The 23,418-nt window shown below is 45.4% G+C and overlaps 1 protein-coding gene across 2 annotated transcripts in view; it reads right to left on the bottom strand.

Moving 5' to 3' along the window:
• Positions 1-286: 286 nt before the first annotated feature.
• The window catches only part of LOC115094362 (gamma-aminobutyric acid receptor subunit beta-4), a 403,751-nt gene continuing 380,619 nt past the window's right edge, over positions 287-23,418 (bottom strand). Inside the window, exons 7-9 of one of the 2 annotated variants that reach the window (XM_029607336.1) lie at positions 13,564-13,716; positions 13,044-13,300; positions 287-671 (exon numbers count right to left, since the gene is read on the bottom strand). In XM_029607336.1, coding sequence (XP_029463196.1) covers positions 300-671; positions 13,044-13,300; positions 13,564-13,716 — 782 coding nt within the window. In that variant the 3' untranslated portion in view covers positions 287-299. The remainder of the gene's footprint in view (positions 672-13,043; positions 13,301-13,563; positions 13,717-23,418) is intronic. The other variant, XM_029607337.1, reaches the window with a different exon arrangement.

The following is a 23,418-nucleotide window of genomic DNA, read 5'->3' as shown; positions in this document are numbered from 1 at the left end:
TGTATTTAAAGTTTTGTTTTTTTTTAAATCTTTTCTGTGTGTATTTTTTCTTTTTTTGTGTTTTTCTGTTTGTTTTGTTTTTTTCTTTTTGTTTCTTTTTTTTTTTTTTTTACAATGGTGAACTTGTCCTGTAAGAAATCAAAAATGCATTTGCATTAAGAAGAAATTCCCTCGCTCTGTATTTCCTGTGTGCTGAAAGGGAACGAAAATGTCAACCTCACGGCCCTCCCCCCCCAAAAAATGCACGCCCGTGTGTCATTTCCCGATTGTCTTTCCCTCTCTTCTGGAGATGACAGGTATCAATTTACATAGTATAGCCAATAAACCAGGTTGAAAAATCCAAATGTGATGGGAAAAATGATCCTAGACCACTTGTCTATGGTGCTGACATCAGTCAGGTCTGGGATTTTGAGCTTCAATTTGGAGGATCGCCGGCGCAGGCGGCAGTTGGCACGGTTGCGGGCCACAGTGGCGGTTAACGGAGCATGACGGTCCAAGGTGGCATGACCAAAGCCGTCCCGAGAGGTCAGTTGTTTCCGGAATTGGATTCCTGAGCTGTCAAAGGACATGACGGAGTTTCTGGAGTCACTGACACTGCTTGCAACTTCTGAAGGCATCAGCTCATTGTTCATGTCTAGGGTGCTGAGAAGAATGTTGCCATAGGGGTCCACCTAGAAAGAGAGAGGGGAAGAGATGAAAACAATGAACCTGTGCTATGGGCTTGACCTGGGATGGGAGAAAGAAAGAGAAAAAAAAGCAACAGTGCATTTGCAATTCAGTCAGGCAGAGTTCTAGTAGGCAAGGCACATTGGTCTTGGAGAATACTGGATTCTTCGGGAGTTCTAATACTTTTTATTGGACTAGGATAAGAATTAGAGAAGATGTCTGTGATCTGAAAAGCTTGTGCGCAGCAACATATTTCTCTAATTCTTATGCTGGTCAAGTACCAGGTATCGCAACCTGCAAAGAATTTAATTCTCCCTCCAGAAAAGGGACTGAACAAAAGTGTGGAAGAAATGACAAGGAGGAAACAAAGCAAAAAGCAAGAAAGAGATGAAAATAAAAAATAAAAAATAGAAAAGTAGCGGGGAAGAGAAAAGGAGTGATCACAAAGTGAGAACGCAAAGACGAGAGCAGCGGAAAGTGGAGAGAAACAACTAAACAAGCTCAAACTACAAAAGGACAGAATGAGGCAGCATGAGAAAGAGAGAGAGAGAGAAAAGCAAGATGAAGACAAAGAGAAAGCATGAGCGAGGAAAAAGCAAGAATAAAAGCGACAGCAAGAGCGGAACACTTACAAGCTCTCCTTACAAATGGGAAGGGGAAAAAAGTGAAGACAATAAGGAGAGGAAAGGAAAGTGAGTGCATGGGATTCAAGTAGGAGAATCCTGTAGAAATCAATGAAGTCACAAAGCCACAAGCTACTCTAAAATGTATGAGCATTTTACCTTGACTACAGTGGCAGAGGGCTAATCACACGATCCACCAAGTATAAGAGAATCTCCTACAGATAAGAAGATGTTGGAGACAGGAGGGTGTCGGTAAAGGGATACTGTTTCAGTTTGTTGTCCCCCCCACCCTCATTGGACACTTCCTATATCGATGGATCACCTTTAAGTACTCTTACTGATGACTTAAGTAAAGCTTTCCTTGTGTTCTTAGAGCCTGCTTTACTCCCTCACCCCTTGCCCATTCCGTTTCTATGGGAAAGAATCTTAGCAGATCAGGCCCTTACGGTCACAGGATGTTCAGCTTTGCTTCACTAAATCCTTCAGTCTACCGATGGCCGTGTATGCCGTCTCTTACAGAAGGAAGGGAGAATCCATTAACAATATTAAACCCGTTTTTGTGAGACAGCAAGCTGGATGTGGTATTACGTGATTTGAATACCAAATACTGAACCCATGCCAAGAATATCCCATCTAGCTACAGTGCCACACAAAGGCTCTGTTTTATATGAGAATGGTGGCATTCTTCCAAACAAAATAGTATTTTAACATCTATTTACACATTGGGAAACTTGTAAATAAATTGGGAGAGGCCTACACACACCAAACCATCTGCTATGCTGTACATGATACCCTCCAGGCACTTCAAATGTGCAAATAGATGTTGAAAATCAGCATCTATATGCTACATAACAATTTGTAGATTCAGACGGAAGTATGTCCAGGGCTATGTGCTCTAGTTATAAACACATTTCTTTTTTTCAGTCTTACATAGACGACATCTCTGAGGTCCCTTTCAGAGGCACTCCAGTTTGCCTTTCTCTCTGAAGCAAATGACTTTCCTAAAAAAAAACTGAAGAACTAGAACTATTTTTTTTATTTGAATTTTTTTTTAACATACCACAGTTCTGTTTCTTTTACACTCCCTTCTAAATGTCGAGCATTACATATGGTTATCTATGTTGAATTGCGGGAAGAAATACACAGAGTGCGCTCCATAACAGCTGGTTCTCAATCCAGTCCTTGGGACACAGTGAGTTGGATGTTCAGGATATCCACAATGAATATGCATGAGAGAGGTTTGCATACAAATATATCTCATGCACATTTGTTGTGGGTATCCTAAAATCCAGACTGACTGGGTATGTCCTGAGGATTGTGTTCAGAACTACTGCTCCAGAAAAATCTATCACGTTCGAGTAATTCACTTGGTCTGGAATTCACTTCGCAACTGATTCACGCCAAATCATTTTGACTTCTGGTGGGAAAATATTAGAAAACCCTCCCCCCTCCCAAATAGCAATTGCCAGAAAAGCAGATATTCAGATGTATATGTTAACAAAATGATGTTTGTCATGCCTCATACTTAGAAATTAGCAAGGAAACGCTTATTAGCTGTCAGTTTTAAAACCAGCATCACACTGGGCTTCAACGCCTTTCGTAATAAACGAAAGGAGATAGGGAACTCAGCAGCGTTACCACGTCCAACGTTATAAACAGCAGGGCCACGGCAATGCTGCTGCATCCTGCAGCTCAGCTTCCCCCTGCATTAACTGGCGCAAAGCGCGAGAGCTGGCCAGCACAGGGAACCCAGGCTTCTTCCGGGGCTCCCACACAGCTAGATGGGGATTTTCAAGTCTGAACTCCCTCCACCTGAACCAGGCAGGGCCTTTTTGGCCCAGCCAAACTTGACTTAGCACCCCCAAATCACCCCGATTTTCACAGGTCAGAGTGAGCTGGCGCCTCTCCTGCTGGCTGTGCTGTCAAAATCAAAATGGAACCACTGACACTGTAAACTGAATGTCAAAGAACGTGCCCCCCCCATCTGGTTCGGGCTCAGAAAACCAGAGTGAATGTTGACCTTCTGAAGCCACATAATTAACTATATTTCTTGAGATGTAGTTAACTTTTTATCCTTAGATTGGCTGCATTAAGCTTATTTGATATTAATGCTGGCTATTGCATCTAATGAGGGTATTAGCATTTTTTTTTTTTTTTTAAAAGGCCATTTGCAAAGTGTTAGTGTTACTGCGCAGTAATGTTACTGCATATATTATTAATTCTCATACCACATGAGCTTTAGGCAATGTGCATGTTAATGGTTATTAACGTACTTCAAACATGGGTGTTAGCACTAATGCCCTTTAGTACAGACCCGCTCTGTTAGGAGAAGGCAGTTCTCTTCGCTCCTTTCTTCCCACCATGTAGGGTTATAAATACTGGAAATATATAATAGAAAGCATGTTTTGTTTTAATAAAATTAATCATTCTTTTTTGAACTGGCAATTAGATTGCAGTCTAGACATAAAGGCTTCCATATATGGGACATGACCATGAAAAGAAACTTGTGCGGGCTTAAGGATTACTTGCTATGTTCTCGATTCCGTGAAATTTAGAGGTTTGCAAAAAAAAAAAAAAAAAATCATACACTAGAGAAAATCTCTGTAGAACAGAGATAAACATTCCCCCCTCTCAAGTCAGCCTGATTATCTTTGCTGTAGCATGTGAAAATGCAATGGATCTGAATATCTACAGATATTGGCCTATGTGTGCTGCTCAGGAACTTGGAAAGAATGGAAGCCCATGATGTGAGACTGATTCACCGTATGCAGGGTGTCTAAACGTTCTGGGTTATTATTTGAGAAGACTCAGAGCCCGACCAGGGCTTCAGGTTCCCTACCATGCTGACTTCCTTCTGCTGCTGGTAGCCGAGGCAGCACAGTGGCTTCGGCTGGGAAATCACTCCTGCTGTTACAGCTGTTGGCAGCAGAAGGAAGTCGGCCCGAGAGGGAGTTCAGCGGCCTAGTCTGACGCCGATCCTTGCCAAATAATAATTCCTGATTTTGGGAAGCCCTAACTGTAAGTATAACTGTATTTTTTCTAGCAAAATGCAGCGTATGGTAGGAATGTACAGCCCAAACATTTTCATTTTGGGGAGGGGGGTGGGCGGGGTGTTGGTGTTCATTTTGTTTAGATGTATGTTTCAGTTTGATTAATTAGCTGAACCAAAATAAACATTACAAAATACCCCAAAAAACCCCAAAAACCTCCCCAAAATGTGGCATTTCCAAGCATTTCTGACTCCCCGCCTCAACACCCCCCCGAGTATGTTTATATGACTGTACAGGAAAATGGTTCCAGCTAGCCCTGAGACCAGCGCCATTTAGACATCACTTTGTCACCAGCCTCAGGGTCGGGCGCCATTCTTAAATCCATGCGGTGGGGGAGGAGTGAGTAGGGAGTGTTCCTGACCATTTCTTCTGCAAGGACCCCCATGGGTCCTTGGCCCTGGGTGATATCTCTGGGATAGGAGAGGGGGGGGGTCAGAGGAGCCTGAGAAGGCCCTGGCTGGGCTTGGTTTATCCCAGCTGGGTAGGCCTCCTCAGGCATTTTGTTGATTTTCATTTCTTGGCAAGTAGTGCATGCTACTCGCTAATAACGTGCGCTATTTGCCAAAATGAGAAACCACTGAAATGTTAGTTTTTTTGTATTTCCAGTAAAATGAACTGAAACAAAAATAGCCTGTTTATGTTTGGATTACCCATTTGTTTAAAATGAACACACATCCCTAGGAATTATTAGGAAGGGAATGGTTAATAGAACGGAAAATGTCATAATGCCTCTGTATCGCTCCATGGTGAGACTGCACCTTCAATACTGCGTACAATTCTGGTTGCCGCATCTCAAAAAATATATAGTTGCGATGGAGAAGGTACAGAGAAGGGCAACCAAAATGATAAAGGGGATGGAACAGCTCCCCTATGAGGAAAGGCTGAAGAGGTTAGGGCTGTTCAGCTTGGAGAAGAGACGGCTGAGGGGGGATATGATAGAGGTCTTTAAGATCATGAGAGGTCTTGAACGAGTAGATGTGACTCGGTTATTTACACTTTCGAATAATAGAAGGACTAGGGGGCATTCCATGAAGTTAGCAAGTAACACATTTAAGACTAATCGGCGAAAATTCTTTTTCACTCAACGCACAATAAAGCTCTGGAATTTATTGCCAGAGGATGAGGTTAGTGCAGTTAGTGTAGCTGGGTTCAAAAAAGGTTTGGATAAGTTCTTGGAGGAGAAGTCCATTAACGGCTATTAATCAAGTTTACTTAGGGAATGGCCACTGCTATTAATTGCATCAGTAGCATGGGTTCTTCTTAGTGTTTGGGTAATTGCCAGGTTCTTGTGGCCTGGTTTTGGCCTCTGTTGGAAACAGGATGCTGGGCTTGATGGACCCTTGGTCTGACCCAGCATGGCAATTTCTTCTGTTCTTCTGTTCTTATGTGATGGCAATGCTCACTGTATCAGAAAATTCAGTGGAAAGAATTCACTTTAACAAGGTAAAAGGTCTCTGATGGAAAAGTCCCATTTGAGAAGCAAGGCATCTATGAAAGAGAAAAGGACCTGGCACTCGTTAGTTCTATGCGAAAAAAAATGCCATAATATTGTGGGACTATTTTCCCGCTGCCTTCTTTGGTGCAAGGTCCGTGAGTACTTTTTACTAGCAGACTTTGTCCCAGTTTTCAAAATGAAAGAATGTGTATACTTGCAGTTTGAAAATAATCTTAAAAAACCATGCACATACTTGGTATTTTGTGCAGATAATTTTCCTGTAGGCAACATTATTTGTGTAGTGGCACTACATGCGTAAGTTTACCCTCGCACTGGGAGGTACATTTCCAAAAAGTTCAGTTTCATGGGTGAAATGTTGCGCTTGGAGGTGGACCCTTGTCCTGGAGCAGTGTAGAATGGCTCCTTGTTAGGGACCAGGAAGCACCTGCCCCCAGGGGGTGGAGCACTGGAGGAGACAGAGGCTAGGATGAGCTTCACCACTGGAAGCCCGCGGTCCCCCCGTGTGGAGCCCGTAGGGACCAGGGCTGCTTGGACTTAGGTGGGCCTCGCAAGGTCTCCCGGAGAGGTAGTAGAGAGGCGTGCCCATAAGCAGAAAGGGAGCACAGTCGGTCACTAGGCTGTAGGTCTGGAGAACCAAGGAAGGCCAGTACAGCGTAGGTGATGACAAGGCAAGGAACAAGGCCAGAATCAGGAGACATGGTCAATGGCAGCCCAGGTAAGAATCCGAGGATCAGTCAGAGGAGTAGTCAATGAAGCAGGGGTTAGGTTCCAGAGGTCAGACAAGGTCACACAGCAGGCAGAGGTCAGGATCCAGGCAGCGAGCAGAATGGTCAAGGAACAGGCCGAGGTCAGTACCAGAGAGACAGTCCGAGGGTACTACTTGGGGGGACAGGACAGATAGACACTGGAACAGAAGGATGCTGGCAGTATGGATTCGAGTGGAGACGTTCTGTGTTGTATGCAGTAAGACATATATGACACCGTTGGTGAATGGAACCGGTAGAATTTTAAGCCCATTTGATGCTAATTGAGCCCCTGAGGCAGCCACTTTATGTGGCGAAACTCGGCTAGAGTCGGGCAATTTTAACAAGTTTTACACGTCTCCACCATTAAAGAATTGAAAAAGACTTCTTTGTGGCATCCACTTTTTTGTTGTTTCCTTACAGAAGGATGCTGGACAAGGCTGGAACAGTAGAGCGCTGGAACAGTAGGACCCTGGAACAAGACTGGAACAAGACTGTGAACGCGGAGGCAAACTAGTACACTTACAGTGCCGACCCGATTGCCAAGGCAAGGAAGTGCAGGTAGGGACTTCCTTATATAGTACGTTCAATCATGGCAGTGCCGCGGAGCTAGGACCCGCCCCTGGCCCTACAAGAGGCGGGCGGTCCACGCACGTAGGGGCGTGACCAACGCCACTGAGGATGCCGAACTCCGGCGTGAGGCCTGGTGCGTAGTGGAAGGCCTGGCGACTGCCACCGCGGGATGCTGAGGCCTGGAGGTGCTCGCAGCTGCCACTGGGGAGGCCGACCTGTGACCTGCAGAGGAGCAAGCGAGGTGAGCAGGTCCGTGCGCGGGCCGGGAGCGGATGGGTTGTGCAACAGTACTCCTCCTTCTAGGCCTCCCTCTACGAGGCCGTGGCTTTTCAGGATAGGTCCTGTGGAAAGTCCTGAGGGGCTCTTTATCAAGAATGTTATGGCATGGTTCCCATGAGTTCTCCTCGTCCCCATAACCCTCCCAGGCTAAGAGTTATTCCCATCTGCCTCGACGCCGATGGACGTCAAGGACTTCTCTTACCTGGAGTGATGAATCTGGTTTGGTAGAGATCCGCGGAGGTGAAGGATCTCTGCGAGAGGGCCAGGAGAGGACCAAAGGCTTCAAAAGGGAGATAAGGAATGTGTTGTGGATGCCCATGGCATGAGGTAGCTGCAGTTGATAAGACACAGCTCCCACTCTTTGAAGAACTGGAAATGGGCCAATGTACTTGGGAGCCAGGCAATGAGAAGGGAGTCTCAATCTTATGTGTCAGGTGCTGAACCACACCTTCTGACCAGGACGGAAGAGTGGAGCGGGATGTCTATGGGCATCAGACGTGAGCTTGGAGTGCCCAACGGCATGGGTAAGGCTTTCTTTGACTTGATTCCACACCTGGTGAATGGTGTGGGCCATGAATTGCGTGGCTGGAGAAGAAACATTCAGAGGAACTGGAAGTGGCAACCGAGGTTGTTGCCTGAATACCACGGAGAATGGAGATACATCAGTTGCAGCAGCGACGTGGGTATTATGCGACAACTCAGCCCAGGGTATCAGATCGGACCAGTTGTCCTGCTGGTCATTCACGTAGGAACGAAGGAATGTTTTCAAGGTCTGGTTGGTCCTTTCAGCTTGACAACTGGCCTGTGGGTGATAGGCTGACGTGAAATTCAAGGCAATGTTGAACTTTTTGCATAGAGAGCACTAGTACCTGGCGGGAAACTGTGGTCCTTGGTCGGATATGATTTCCTTTGGGAGTCCATGGAGACGGAAAATATGTTTCAGGAACAACTTGGCTAATTCTGGGGCCGATGGGAGGCCCGGCAAGGGAATGAAGTAACCCATTTTCGAAAAACGGTCGATGATGACTCAGATTACGGTATTGTTCTGGGAAGGAGGCAGATCTGTGATGAAGTCCATTGAGATGCTGGACCATGGCTCAGTAGGTGCTGGAAGCGGTTGGAGTAAGCCCCAAGGCCGTCCGGTAGGTGGCTTCTATTGGGCGCAGATGGGACATGAATCTACATAGTTACAAGAGTCTTGCACCATGTTGGGCCACCAGTAATATCTCCGCAGCATCTCTAGGGTCCTGGTACGACCTGGGTGTCCTGCCAACTTGGAATCATGAGCCCATTTCAGAACTCATTCACATAATCTATGTGGAACGACGCTTTTCCCAACTGGAACTGTAGTGGTCACGGCAAGGGATATACAGGCAGGATCTATGATGTGCCTGGATACATCAGGAACATCCTCTGGTTCGAAGGATCTTGACAGTGCATCAGTACTGGAAGCTGGGCGATAACGTAGTACGAAATTAAACCGTTCAAAGAAGAGCACCCAACGGGCTTGTCTAGGATTCAAGAGTTGAGCTTCTTTAAGGTGCTCAAGATTCTTATGGTCTGTGAAAATGGTAAATTTATGTTGCGCCCCTTCCAACCAAGGGCGCCAGTCTTGGAGCGCCAACTTGACAGTTAGAAGTTCTCGGACACCAATGGTGTAGTGCTGCTCTGTAGGACAGAACTTGTGTGAGTAGAATGAACAAGGTATCAATTTACCCTTTGGAGAAAACTGACTAAAGATTGCAGAGGTGTCGACTTCGACGATGAATGGGCGTCTTGGGTCTGGATGCTGAAGACAGGGACCGGAACAGAATGCTTCTTTTAGCTTCTGAAAGGCGGCTTGTGCTTTGGGAGCCCCTTTTTGGTCATGGCGGTGAGCGGAGCAGTTAGGGTAGAATAATTGGCAATGAAGCTCCTGTAATAATTAGTAAAGCCAAGGAAATGTTGTAAGACCCGTAGGCCTACTGGCTGGGGCCAGTATCGGATCCCCTGGACTTTATCTGGATCCATGGAGAACCCTCGATCGGATATGATGTACCCTACGAAGGGTAAGCGATTTCACTCAATGAGACACTTTTCTAACTTGGCATAAAGGTGATTTTCTCTTAGACGTTGGAGGACGATCTGAACATGATCTTGATGGGATTCAAGGGTCTTTTGAAGTCAGGATGTTGTCAAGATATACGACTATGAATGAGTACAGGAGGTCTTGGATTTCATTCATAAGGCGTTGAAAGACCGCTGGGGCATTGCATAGCCCAAAGGGCATCACGGTATATTCACAGTGACCATCCCTGGTGTTGAATGCAGTTTTCCAGATATCTTCAGGTTGGATGCATACCAGATTGTATGCACCCCTCAGATCCAACTTGGTGAAGATCCGTGTTCCTTGAAGGCAGTCAAACAGCTCACTGATAAGGGGCAGGAGGTACCGGTCTTTTCGGGTTATGGAGTTGAGCCCTCTGTAGTCAATACAAGGGCGTAAACCGCCGTCCTTTTTCTGATGAAGAAAAAACCCGCTCCAGCGGGAGAATCGGAGGGTCGAATGAACCCTTTTTCTAAGTTCTCTTTCATATACTCAGACATGGCTAGGGTTTCTGGATGAGACAATGGATAAGTTCTGCCCTTGGGAGGCATCGTGCCCGGCAGAAATTCTGTAGAGCAATTCAACTTGCGTAGCGGAAGCAAAGTGTCCACCTTCTGCTTTGAGAAGACGTCTTTTGAACTCAGCATACTGGGTAGGCAAACCAGGTAGGGTGGTAGACTTCAAGACAGAGACAGCTGGAGATACTTGATGTAGACATGTCTTCTGGCATTTGGAACCCCACTGCGCCAACTGCAGGGAATGCCAATCGTACTGGGGTTCGTGGACATGAAGCCAGGGCAACCCCAGGATGACGTATGGAACGTTTTAACACATAGAAGGACATTTCCTCGTGGAGAGTGCCCATGGTAAGATGGACAGCCACTGTTCGATGGGTGATGAGCCCTGGAAGATGTTCTCCTTGAATGGAGGCGATGCGGAAGCTCACATCTAATGGCTGGAGAGGAATGTTCAGAAGCTTGACAATGTCATCCATGATGAAGCTGCCACTAGCTCCTGTATCAACAAGAGCAGTGGTGGCAAAGCAGTGGGCCTTGATGCCCAGAGAGACTGGAAGCAGGAGTTGGGGGCCGGTGACATTAGTGCCTAAGCTCGGGATCCCCACCGGGCTCAGGCATTGCAGTTTTCCAGATGGACCGGACAGGACTGCCGAAGATGTCCAGAAGAGCCACAGTAAAGGCAAAGACCCTCCTTCCTCTGTCGGAGACGTTCGGTCAGAGACAGTTACCCACAGTTCACCTCCATGGGTTCCACCACGGGATGGGGTGGTGGTGATGGAGTCTTGGCTGGAGGACTCTGGACACGCGTGGGACGTGGTGTAGGAGAGCGGGAAGCCTTTACTTCTAGGCGCCTTTGCCGGAGTTGATGGTCGATCTTCCCAGTGAGGGAAATCAGGTCCTCTAGAGACGTGGGAATCTCACGGATGGAGAGTTCATCTTTGAGAGCGCTGGAGAATCCATCAAGGAAGATGGCTTGCAGACAATCTTCTTGCCACCCGAGCTCAGTAGCCGGGGTCCTGAATTCCACCGTATACTCAGAGAGGGTCCGTGACCCTTGACGGATGTGGAGTAGATTATGACTGGCTACAGCTTGGCGGCCTGGGTCTCCGAAGGTCTGCTTGAAAAGAGCAAGAAACTCGGATAGCTTGGAAAGCATGGGATCAGAGCATTCTCACAATGGAGAAGCCCATGCAAGAGCCTTCCCTTCTAGGCGGGAAAGGATGAAGTTCGCTTTAGTGGTTTCCTTCGGGAACAAAGAGGGTTGCAGTGCAAATTGCATGAAGCACTGTTGAGGAAGCCACGACAATAGAGTGGGTCCCCGTTGTATCGAGGAGGTGCAGGGAGCACCGATGATACTTTGGGTAGAATAGAGGCCAATAGGCCCATGGGATTGGCCAGAGCTGTATCTTGCAGCTGGGAACGAAGCTCTTCCACCGAAGAGGCTAGCAATTCCAAAGCCCTGCGATGTTCTTGGACTGTGGCGGCCAAACCTGGTAGGGCCCTGGAGGCGGGAGACTTCACCGAGTCCAGGGCCTTGGCAACCTGTTGCGCTTGGAGCTGGACCCTTGTCCTGGAGCAGTGTAGACCGTCTCCCTGGTAGGGACCAGGAAGCACCTGTCCCCAGGGGGCGGAGAACTGGAGGAGACAGAGGCTAGGATGAGCTTCACCACTGGAAGCCCGCGGTCCCCCCAGGTGGAGCCCGTAGGGACCAGGGCCGCTTGGACTTAGGTGGGCCTTGCAGGGTCTTCCAGAGAGGTAGTAGAGAGGCGTGCCCATGAGCAGAAAGGGAGCACGGTCAGTCACTAGGCTGTAGGTCTGGAGAACCTTGTACAGAGCAGGCCTGTGTGCGGGCTGGGCGCCGACGGGGCATGCAACAGAATTACTGCTTTGCCAGTGAAGATGGCTTTCAGAATTACCCTCTGTATGGATATCTTTAATTTTGTCATCCTGAAAAAAAAAGTTATTCTTTTTTGGGACCATAGATACTGACTAACATAATCAAAGGATCTAGTGAAGCTTGAGGAATGGTCTAGGCTCTGGCGGATAAGAATTAATACTAAAAAATGCAGGGTTATGCATTTAGGATGGAAAAACTCAAGGGAGAGGTACATTATAGGAGGTGAAATTCTTTCAAGCAGAAAAGAAAAGCAGGACTTGGGGGTGATCATATCTGATGTTCTTAAGGTGGCCAAACAGATGGTTAAAGTGACAGCAAAAGCCAGTGAGATGCTTGGCTGATTAGGGACAAGCATGGTCAGCAGAAAAAAAGAGGCAATATTGTCCCTGTTTACACCCCTGATGAGATCTTATTTGGAATGCTGTGTACATTTCTGGAGACCACACTTTCAAAAAGATATAAACTGGTTGGAGTCGGTTCAGAGAGTAGCTACTATAATAACCAATGGTTTTCATTTTAGAGCATATAGGGACAGACTTACAGATCTAAACATGTAAACCCTAGAGGAAAGGCGAGATAGGGAGATATGTTACCTCCAAGGTTTCTATGCACAGGAGGTGAACCTCTTTCAACAGAAAGGAGACTAGAATGAGAGTCATGCGATGAGAGTGAAAGGGGGCAGACTCAGGAATAATCATAGGAAATATTTCTTTATAGAGAGGGTATTGGATGAATCCATGAAGGTGGTGGAGACAAAAACCATATCTGAATTTAAGAAAGCATGGGATAAATATTGGGGATCTCTGAGGGAGTGCTGGAAATTGTAAAGCTGAATTAGTTGGGCAAACTAGATAAGCCATACAGACGTTTTCTCCCATCATGTATCTCTGTTTTTGTCTGGAAGGAGCAGGAGTCAGTGCTTGACCCTATTCTTTTTACAATGCAAAAACGGTATTATTGCAAATGACATGATGCTGAATGATTTTATGCACTGTGTTTCTCAAAATACATATTAAAAATATCCTTCTTCAGAGAACCAAGAAGTGCCATGGCTTTCTGTCTCTCTAGATCCAATGACAAAGAAGAGTGGAATGAGCATTAAGGGAAACTGGATTAGGCAAGTGGAAAATAACAAGGATAAAGAGGACAAACCTGTTCTCTCACTCTCTTCTCTTCATATCGGTGACGTTCATTATTAGCTTTGCTCATTCGTTCACTTAATTTCTTCTGCTGCTGTGGTCCTCGCCCAAAGAATACATAGTTGACAAAGGCATACTCAAGGAGTGCCAGGAAAACAAACACAAAGCATCCCATAAGGTACACGTCAATAGCTTTAACGTAGGGGATCTTTGGCAGTGTCTCCCGCAGATGGGTGTTGATAGTTGTCATGGTGAGTACCGTCGTGACCCCTGCAACAACATGACATGTTCATCATTACTGGATTTGGTCACTTCAAGTTAGATGTTTTCATTCTGCCCTCATTCTAAATTGACTGCCTAAGAGGGGAGAGTGAACAAACACTGATTCTGGGGATCAAACATGTGGCTGTTTAAAACATTTTCCAGTGGAGCACTCTAATTTGGGGGAAGGGTGGGGGTGAGTTATGGGCACTTCAGACTAGCCTCACAAAGTAGAGCACATTCTGGAGAATGGTATCTGGTAAGGAACCTACCCAACGCCACTCTTGCTGCAGATGCATCATAATTGATCCAAAAGGAGACCCAGGACAGAATGGTGATGAGGATAGAGGGCATATACGTCTGTAGGATGAAGTAACCAATGTTCCTTTTAATTCGAAAACTCAAGGATAACCGAGGATATGAGCCTGGCAATCAGAAAGCAGAAGTAGACATTAGCTGATAAGACCTTAAGTACAACAGATTTACAATTCAGAATCAGTCCATAGGATTCTTCCAAGGATAACAGAGCTTTAAAGACAGTATATAATTATGATAGAAAGAAATACTTCTTGTGTGCCTAATTTATATAATTAAAATGTAAACTATAAAAGCTACTTATTTATCTAGTTCAACTGTATCTATTTTACATCCTGAAAATATAGAGATCCATACTTAAGTCACTGAGAAGGAACATTATCAGGATAACTTTATCCAGATAATTTTATCGGGATATTCAGCAGAACTTACCCAGATAAGCATATTGATGATATAGTAAATCCAGATTAAGTTATCCTGGTAACTTTAGAACAGGTATTTTTCCATCTAGAGTTACTCTGGTAACTTTCTCAAGCCAGCACTGAATCTCAGCTCTGAGCAGCTAATGCTTAACCATTCCCAGGGAGCACCCACTGCACCTCCTCTTTTATCTGGATATATTTTGTGCAGGCAACTATTTGCTGGAACAAAATGTATCCAGGGAGCAGAAGAAAAATGTCAAACCTCATGGTTTATTTGGCTAACTCGACAAACCCTTTAAATGCAGACCTCATAATAACTTTGCACACTTTCAACATAAGCATACATTGAATGAGGTGAGTAGGCAGTAGTGATTGTATCCATAGTTCTAAAGAGCACAACTTCTGCAATATTTTCATGGGAATACCAAAATAATACTGAACTATTGAATATCAAATCCATTTTATGAGCATGGGAATATTATATTACATCATTATTGGAGAATGAGAAAAAGTGACATTTTATATTATAGTGAAGAATTATTGTAGTAGCTAAGTTTCAAGCAGTGTCATTATATTTATGCATTTAGTTGAGATGGTCAGCTGAGTTGCTTTTGATTTGCCTCCTCCTTTTGTTGTTCTAATTCTAGATTCTCCTTTCTCTAGTGGCCAAAACCCTGATATGACTGACATTTTTAAATATTTGGTATGAAACTTTTGATATGGTTGCTCATCCTGGTTTTAAAATATCTGAGTCCGATATTCAGAAAAATCTTAGCCAGATAAGTCGTACATATCCATTTTAGTGGTGCCACTGAATATCCGGCTACAGTCAGCAGGCATTACTTAGCTGGATAAATGACTTATGCAGCTAACCGCCTGTTTCACTAAGGCCTTTTTCCCATTCTGTGTCTATGGGAAAATACCTTGATGAATCAGACTCTAAGTTTGTAGCCAGATAACAGGGATGGGGAACGGGCGGATCGGGGAGGAGATGAATTAGCGGGATAAGTTATCTGGTTAACTCCAATATTCAGAGTTAGACGGATAACTTATCCACCCAACTCTGGTCTAGCCACAGGGCTGTCCTAAAGTTAACTGGATACATTTATTCAACAAACTTTAATATAGCTGGGTATATTCAGAGGTGCTGCCATGTCACTGAATGTCCTAGTTAAGTTAGCCAGATAGGTGAAGCCGGCTAATTTGCCGAGCTACACAGCAGCTCAATATGGACCCTCCATGTTTTATAAAGTAAGTCTTATTAACATTCTTACAAAGACATGCATTTAGTGTTGTGAGCGCGGCCTTCAGCTGGTGTGAGCGTGGAGGCGCGGTCGCTAGCTCATGGGAGAGTGTGAGCCCCTGGACCATGGCACGACTCAAGCGAGGAGCCCCATGGCACACCGTGGGAGGTGAAAGCATGCAAGCACGGCAAGCATGGGTGGAGCAGGAACAAAGCAGGATACTCAGAGACTTGGACAAGGATTCATGTTACTTGGAGGTCTCAGGCAAGGACTCAGGTGAAAGTACTGGTTGAGAACTGCATTGCAGCGCGCCCTACACAGCCGCCCATGGCTGGTTGCGGACCACGCTGAACACAAAGCGGACTCCAGGCGAAGAAGTGGAAATACTTACAGTAATCTGAATGTAATCTGCTTTGAAATGCTGAAAAAAGTGTGAAAAAGCAGAATAAAATAAACTTGAGACTGGAACATGTTGAAGATTCAGTAGAGGCCTGCACCGGGGCGCACCCTACATAGCCGCCTGTGGCTGGTCGTGGATTACGCTGGAGTGGAGCAGGTTCTGGTGGAGTCTTGGGCATGGATGGAAGCAGGCACAAGGAACTCTGAAGACCGGGACAGGATTCAAGACTCAGGATTCAAGACTTTGGCTTTAAAAACATTGGCCTTCTGGAGTCTTGTGCTGCAGGCATGAAGACAGGCCTTGTGCCACAAAGTGCCCTACCTAGCCCCCTATGGGCTGGTCACGGACCACGATGGTGGCACGCCAGGAAAGGTGGATGCAAGGAATCTGGGAACTGGTTGCAGAGGTGAAGATGAAGACATCAGGACCAGGACATCGGGAACACGGAACATCAGGACATCTGGACATTTGTAACATCAGGACATGGAACAGGCAACAAAGGAGCTCTGACAAAGGACAAGACCAGGAACATAAGGACGAGGAGACCAGGAACACCAAGAACACGGAACGAAGAGCCATCTAGACAAGTGAAGACCACGGAGGATCTTGACCCGAAGAGGAACAGAGATCTGTGGATTCTGGATACGAAGGTCCCAAGGAACAGGAACTGAGCCCATATATAGGGTAAAGCAGGAAGTTGACTGAGGCTGGCTTCCGGTGGGGCTGCGAGTTTTTCCTGCTGCTGGCCCTTTAAATAAACTGAAGAGGCATGCGCCGGCGCCTAGGGGAGCCCAGAAGTGAGGCAGCAACCTGCAGCAAAGGCAGGCAACGATGGCGGTGTCCTGCCGCATGAAGAGCAGGGCCCGGCGGCGGCACTGGGCCGCAAAGAGAAAACTCGTCAGCGGCTTCCTGCCACATGAGATGTCCCGGCGGCGGCACTCAAGCCGCAAAGATGGAGGCAGCAGCGGGCGGCTTCCTGCCACTTAGGAGGTCTGGCAGCGGTTCTCAAGGTGCGAAGAGGAGGACAGATGGTGGCACTAGGGCCGCGAGGAAGCAATCCAGCAGCGGCTTCAGCCACAGGGAAGAACGGCAGCGGCCCCTCCTGCCACACAGGGTGGCATCGGACTGCACAAAGGTGGCAGTGGCGAGCCAGGATGGCGTAGGCCACATCAAGGGAGTCCTGCGGTGTCGGGCATCTTGGCAACAGTGAGTGAGAGCCTGCTCGCGGGATGAGTCCGCGGGCAGGTTCGTAACACTTAGTCTCCATATTTGTTTGATTGTAGAATTCTGTTTTGTTTCTTCTAAAGTAGTTGCAGTCTTCAGTAGGATTGCACATTGTTGACCTCTCTTGTTTATGTGACAGCAGCAGACAAGTGAAGTAGAGAGACACATTTCTAGGGATTTGAGTATCTCTAAACATGCAAGATCTGATGGGGCACCGTAAGGATTTTATTCTATAATAGGAGTATAGTGGATTTAATTGTGTGCTTATGAAGCTTGGTGCTAGGAGTCAGTTCCTGGAATATGCATCCAAACTCTGCTGCTACCTTTCTGAGTGACCATAGGAAAGTCACGTACAGATCAGGCAACAGGATATATTCTTGTTTTCATTTGGAGTAAATCACAGAATCATAAGAGATGCTAGAACAGGGTTAGGCAACTCTGATTCTTGAGTGCCACAAGCCAATCAGTTGACAAGATACCCACACAGAAGATTCATGATATGAATTTGCATGCACTGTTTGTATTATATGCAAATGCATCACATGCATGTTCATTGTGGATATCCTGAAAACCCAACCAGCCTGTGGAACTTGAGGACCAGAATTGCCTACCCTGTGTTAGCAGATAAGGATCACTTGGTCCACCTAGCCTTCCCACGCATTCCTGCCTACTCTTCTGCTACAGGTTTTATAATATAATGCTTTAATCCAGTGGGAGCACCAAGAAGAAAGGATCACATTGCTGTTGGCTGCAAACAATTGGTAAGCATTGCTTAGGGAAAAACGTTTGGGGAGAAGTAAACTATTGGGGTACATTATTTAGTGTGTTTGTGTGTCTGATTTAAATAGCTTGTCAGGGGGCAGGCAAAAACCAGAAGTTTGTATGTTTTGTATTAAATAGCTAATCAGAGGGCAAGCAAAAAAACAGGAGTTTGTGTGTTTTGTTTTAAATAGCTAGTCAGAGGGCAGGCAAAAACCAGGAGTTTGTTTTTTTTTATAATTTTTTATTTATGCATTATAATAGTTACATATCAAGAAATAAACTTGATTAAAGAAAATACTCAGAGATTATAAATGTTACACTTATTACCCGGTCATTTCTTATAACACAATAAGTCTTACTCTGAATTTAAGTCCAAAATAATTTTGGAGGAGCCAAATCCACAATTATAATGCAATCTAGAAATTCAATAGGAAACATTTTGTCTGCACCTCTTCAGGTGGTTTCATTTATGATAAGGAGAGATAACGTAACCAGTTACACAGAGATTGATTAACAGCATTATGAATAGAGACATTTTCTACCAATTGAGATGGCATGAAGAAAAGATATAAGAAAAAGGCCCCTATTTGCTGGAACTTGGGTCTAAGAAGTAAAAATTGCTTCCTCTTTTTCTGCGTCGTTTTTGATATATCAGGAAATATTCTAACCTGAAGGTTCTAAAATAATTCTAATCTATATCTATAGAACAATTTCAACTCCCAATCCTTATCAGGTTCTAATACAAAAGTCACTATTAATGTTGCTGGATTAGCTTGTGCTGTATCCGATGTCTCTAGTAATTCTGAGATATTTAAGGAGGTAAATCCAACTCCCCTGCATGAACATAAGAGCATGCCATACTGGGTCAGACCAAGGGTCCATCAAGCCCAGCATCCTGTTTCCAACAGTGGCCAATCCAGGCCATAAGAACCTGCTTTAGTTGATTTTCTTTAATAGACTCCATCTTGTTTTGTCCCAAATTATTTTTAAAGGACAGTAGATAGAATACTCGTGTTAAAGGTGGAACAGCATTTTCAGGTATCTTAAGGATTTCAACAGCATATCTTTTGAACATATCCTTTGGTGTTATACAAGATATCTTCGGAAAGTTCACTAAACAAAGGTTTTTGCCCTTTACCACATTCTCTAGATTTTCAAGTTTACTAGATAGAAGTGTATTTTCCTTTACTAGCGATTCCTGCAACAACTTTCCAGATTGCAATTTTATATTAACTTCAATAATCTGCTGAGTATTTAGTGTTACAGTTTTTTCCATATTTATTTTATTTATTTGTTGTATTCGTGTTTCATAATCCTTAATTCTATCTATCAGACTTGATAAGTTTCCCAGACCTTCTATGGCATCCCACAAAGAGTCTAACGTTACCAATTGAGGTTTAGCCACGGGGAATCGCATTTTCGGCTGTAGTGGAGTGGAAAAACTTCCCATATTAAACTTTTCTTCCTCTCTCCTGATTGTGTTGCTGGCAATCTCATCAGACGTTTCTGCTCCGGCATCCACGCTGTTACCTCTCGGCTCAGGGCTCCCTGATGGCGATCTCTGGTGCCAACAGCTTGGGTAGGCATCTTCACCAGATTCCCTTCCGGGTTTCGGCTCAGGTCAGGGTTTGCCGGTTCTTCTCTCCAGATCGGGGACAGAGATGTTTCTGAGTCCGGTAAGGAAACCTGCATCTCCTCCGCAGCTCTGAACCATTGTGACTGATCTCCCAACCTTAGGCCCCCTTGAACCACATCGGGCCAGACACCAATGCCTCTGGGGTTAGCCCAGGGTCGCTTTCTTCCTTGCATGTCTTTTTTCTGGCCGAATGAGGCATAAGGAAATAATTTTGCAAAAAAAATCTAAGCGGAAGAGAGCCACGGCGTTCAGTACGAGTGTGCAGGTGCCATCTTGGCTCCTCCCAAAAACCAGGAGTTTGTGTGTTTTGTATTAAATAAGTAGTCAGAAAGGCAGGCAAAAAACAAGTTTATTTGTTGGTATTAAAAGCTAGCCAGAAGGTAGAAATAAGCTAGGAGCAGTGTATACCTAAGTAAAAAAGTTTAAAAAGGTCAGTTACTCACCTTGGAAAGGTGTTAGGGTTGTGTGATTGATTTGATTAGGTACCAACATTTGTTAATCAGGACAGCAATGAGTCAATCAGGATAACTAACTATAGTGTAAATCTCCAAAGGGATTTTTTTGTCTAATTTACCTTAGAAACACAAGATATATTGCAAGGGAAGAGCTCAGTAACCCACAATCCAGTGGGAGCAGTGAGAGGGTAGAATCACCTTGCTGGTGACTGAAAAGAATCGGTAAGCACTGCTTGGGGAAATTTTTAGAACTTAAAAGTTTTGGGAAGAAGTAAACTATTGGGGTATATTATTTAATGTGTTTGTGTGTCTGTATTAAATAGCTAGTCAGTTCACAGGCAAAAACCAAGAATTTGTATGAGAAGTTGTACATGTGCACAGGTGCAAAGAGCTTCTGTCTCTCAGAGAATGAGGTCCATTCTCTGGAGCCTAGAGTGGCAGACCTGGAGGACTGAGGCAGACAGAGAGATACATAGTAGCCAAATCCCAACTCCAGTCTGGCAGCCCTTGTGCTGCTTTGGAGAAGGAATGTCTCATAATTGTAAAGCATCAACCTGGTGCAGCAGGAAATGATCCTGTAGCAAGGACCTGCTCTCCAGGTGGCGCATTGTCCTCTCGCACTCAGGGACTCTGAGTGTCTCTTAGAGCTACTGCCCAGGTCTCTCCTGGGCAGTAGCTCTAAGAGACACTCAGAGTCCCTGAGTGCCGTCATAGTTGGTGATTTGTTTAATAGGAATGTAGACAGCTGCGTGGCTGGTGGGCGAGGATCGTCTGGTTACATGCCTACCTGGTGTGAAGGTGGCGGACCTCACGCATCACCTAGATAGTATTTTAGACAGTGCTGAGGAGGAGCCAGCTATCATGGTACATGTGTGTACCAAAGACATAGGAAAATGTGGGAGGGAGGTTCTGGAAGCCAAATTTAGTCTTTTAGGTAGAAAGCTGAAATCCAGAACCTCTAGGATAGCATTATTTGAAATGTTCTTGTTCCATGCACAGGTTCCTAGAGGCAGGCAGAGCTCTGGAGTCTTAATGTGTGGATGAGATGATGGTGCAAGGAAGAGGGATTCCATTTTGTAAGGAACTGGGGAACTTTTTGGGGAAGGGGGAGTCTTTTCTGAAGGGATGGACTCCACCTTAACCAGGGTGGAACCAGGCTGCTGGCATTAACCTTAAAAAGGAGATAGAGCAACTTTTAAACTAAATCAAAGGGGAAAGCCAACAGTCGCTTAGCAGCACATGGTTCGGAGGGAGGTATCTTCAAAGGATACTAATGAAGCATCCCAAAAGAGGGGTTCCAATAATAGGAAAAGTAGTCCAAGTGCCTATAATTAAAGACTCACCTAATCTAAAAGATTCCAATTTATCCCTGTCAACTAAAAAGCAGAATGTTAATATAAACAAAAACACACTTTGAAATGTTTGTATGCTAATGCCAGAAGTGTAAGAAGATGTGAGAATTAGAGGGGCGGATTTTAAGAGCCCTGCTCGCCTAAATCCGCCCAAATCTGGGCGGATTTAGGAGAGCAGGGCCCTGCGCGCCGGTGCGCCTATGTTCAATAGGCCTACTGGCGAGGGGGGCGTGTTGGGGGCATGTCGGGGTCGGGCCCGAGCCGAGCGGCGTTTAAGGGGCGTGTCGGCAGCGTTTTGGGGGCGGGCCCGGGGCGTGGTTACGGCCCGGGGCGGTCCGGGGGCGTGGCCGCGCCCTCCGGACCCGCCCCCAGGTCGCATCCCGGCGCGCTGGCGGCCCGCTGGCGCGCGGGGATTTACGCCTCCCAGAGGGAGGCGTAAATCCCCCGACAAAGGTAAGGAGGGGGTTTAGACAGGGCCGGGCGGGTGGGTTAGGTAGAGGAAGGGAGGGGAAGGTGAGGGGAGAGCGTTAGAGGATTCCCTCCGAGGCCGCTCTGATTTCGGAGCGGCCTCGGAGGGAACGGGGGTAGGCTGCGCGGCTCGGCGCGTGCCGGCTATACAGAATCGATAGCCTTGCGCGCGCCGATTCAGGATTTTAGCGGCTACGCGCGTATCTACTAAAATCCCGCGTACTTTTGCTGGCGCCTGATGCGCCAGCAAAAGTACGCCTATTCGCGCGGTCTGTAAATCTACCCCAGAGTGTATAACAGTGAATGATGACATAGACTTACTCACATCTCAGAAACATGGTGGGAAGAGGATAACCAAGTGCCGGGCAAAATGGTAGAAGCAATTCTTAAAAATAAAATTACTGAGCATATAAATAGACATGGTTTGAGGGGGGAGAGTCAATATTGTTTTTGCACAGGGAAGTCTTTCCTTACCAATTAACTAGATTTTTTTGAAGGTGTAAATAAACATGCATATAAAGATGAGCCGGTTGATATAATGTATTTGGATTTTCAGAAGGCATTTGACAAAATCCCTTATGAGACGCCTCAGGAAATTGGGAGGTCACAGGATTAGAGATAGTATCCTACTGCGGATTGGTAACTGGATAAAAGACAGGGAATAGAGGGTAAGACTACATAGTCAGTTTTCCAAATGGAGAAAGGTCATTAGTGGAATGCCCCAGGGATCTGCACCGGGACCAGTGCTATTTTAGCAATATTCATAAATGATGTGGAGAAAGGAACAATGATCAAATATGCAGCTGAAACAAAAATGTTTTGAGTTCTAAAAACAGCAGCAAATTGTGAGGAACTGCAGAAAAGGGAGAGGGAGTGTGGGCTTCTAAATGGCAGATGCAGTTTAATGTGGACAAGGGCAAAGTAATGCATTTAGAGAAAATCCCAACTACAGGTACATAATGCTGGGTGCTGTGTTAGGAATAGAGAACAAAACTGAGAATATCATAATGTCTTTGTATAAATGAATAGTGTGACCACAGTCCTACTTGCACCCATCTAAAAAAAGACAGATTAGGGGTTTTTTTTTTAACTTGGAAAGGAGACAACAGAGAGGGGATATGATTGAGATTTATAAAATCATGATTGGAGTGGCCTGGGTAAACAAAATAATAGTGGGACAGGTTGTGGGCGGGCAGTGGGCGGATTGGAGAGATGCTACTTATCTGGCTAAGAAACAATATTCAGCTTTAGGTAGATAACATATCCAGGAAAGTTAGACTTACTTAATAGCAGGTATAAATGTAGACGAGGTACCAAAGCACCCTACATGGTCCAGGTTTCGGAAGACACACTTCCTTCTTCAGGGGATGGTTCTCCTCAGTTCTACCTGGTTCAGCGGGGTCTGACGGCATTCAACTTACTCAGATCAGAATGGCTGATGTATCCATTCCTCTGAAGATCAAATGGTGAAGAAGGAAGTGTGTCTTCCAAAATCCGGACCGCTTTGGTGCCTCATGACGATGGCAGCAAGTAATAGTTACAATAGGTTTTGTGAATGAAAGTGAGTATTTAATGAGGGTCAGCAAGCATACAGCTAAAAACGATTTGAATGCATAGCATCATTGGATCAGTGAACAATACCGAACACTGGAATATAACCAAGATAAGTAAAATATGTTTCTCACTTTTAAATGCATTATTTAAAAAATACCTATAAAAATAAGAACATTGGACCAACGATTATACAATAGTGGGCGTGGCAATGCTATAGTTGCTTCAAAAGCCAAACGATTTTTTAGCCCCTTAGCCCCATAAATGATTTTGAGTGCATGAAAGATTGATTTATACA

This window comes from Rhinatrema bivittatum, chromosome 6, assembly GCF_901001135.1.
Source record: "Rhinatrema bivittatum chromosome 6, aRhiBiv1.1, whole genome shotgun sequence".
Classification (NCBI taxonomy): domain Eukaryota; kingdom Metazoa; phylum Chordata; class Amphibia; order Gymnophiona; family Rhinatrematidae; genus Rhinatrema; species Rhinatrema bivittatum.
This window is presented reverse-complemented; position numbering and strand designations above follow the sequence as displayed.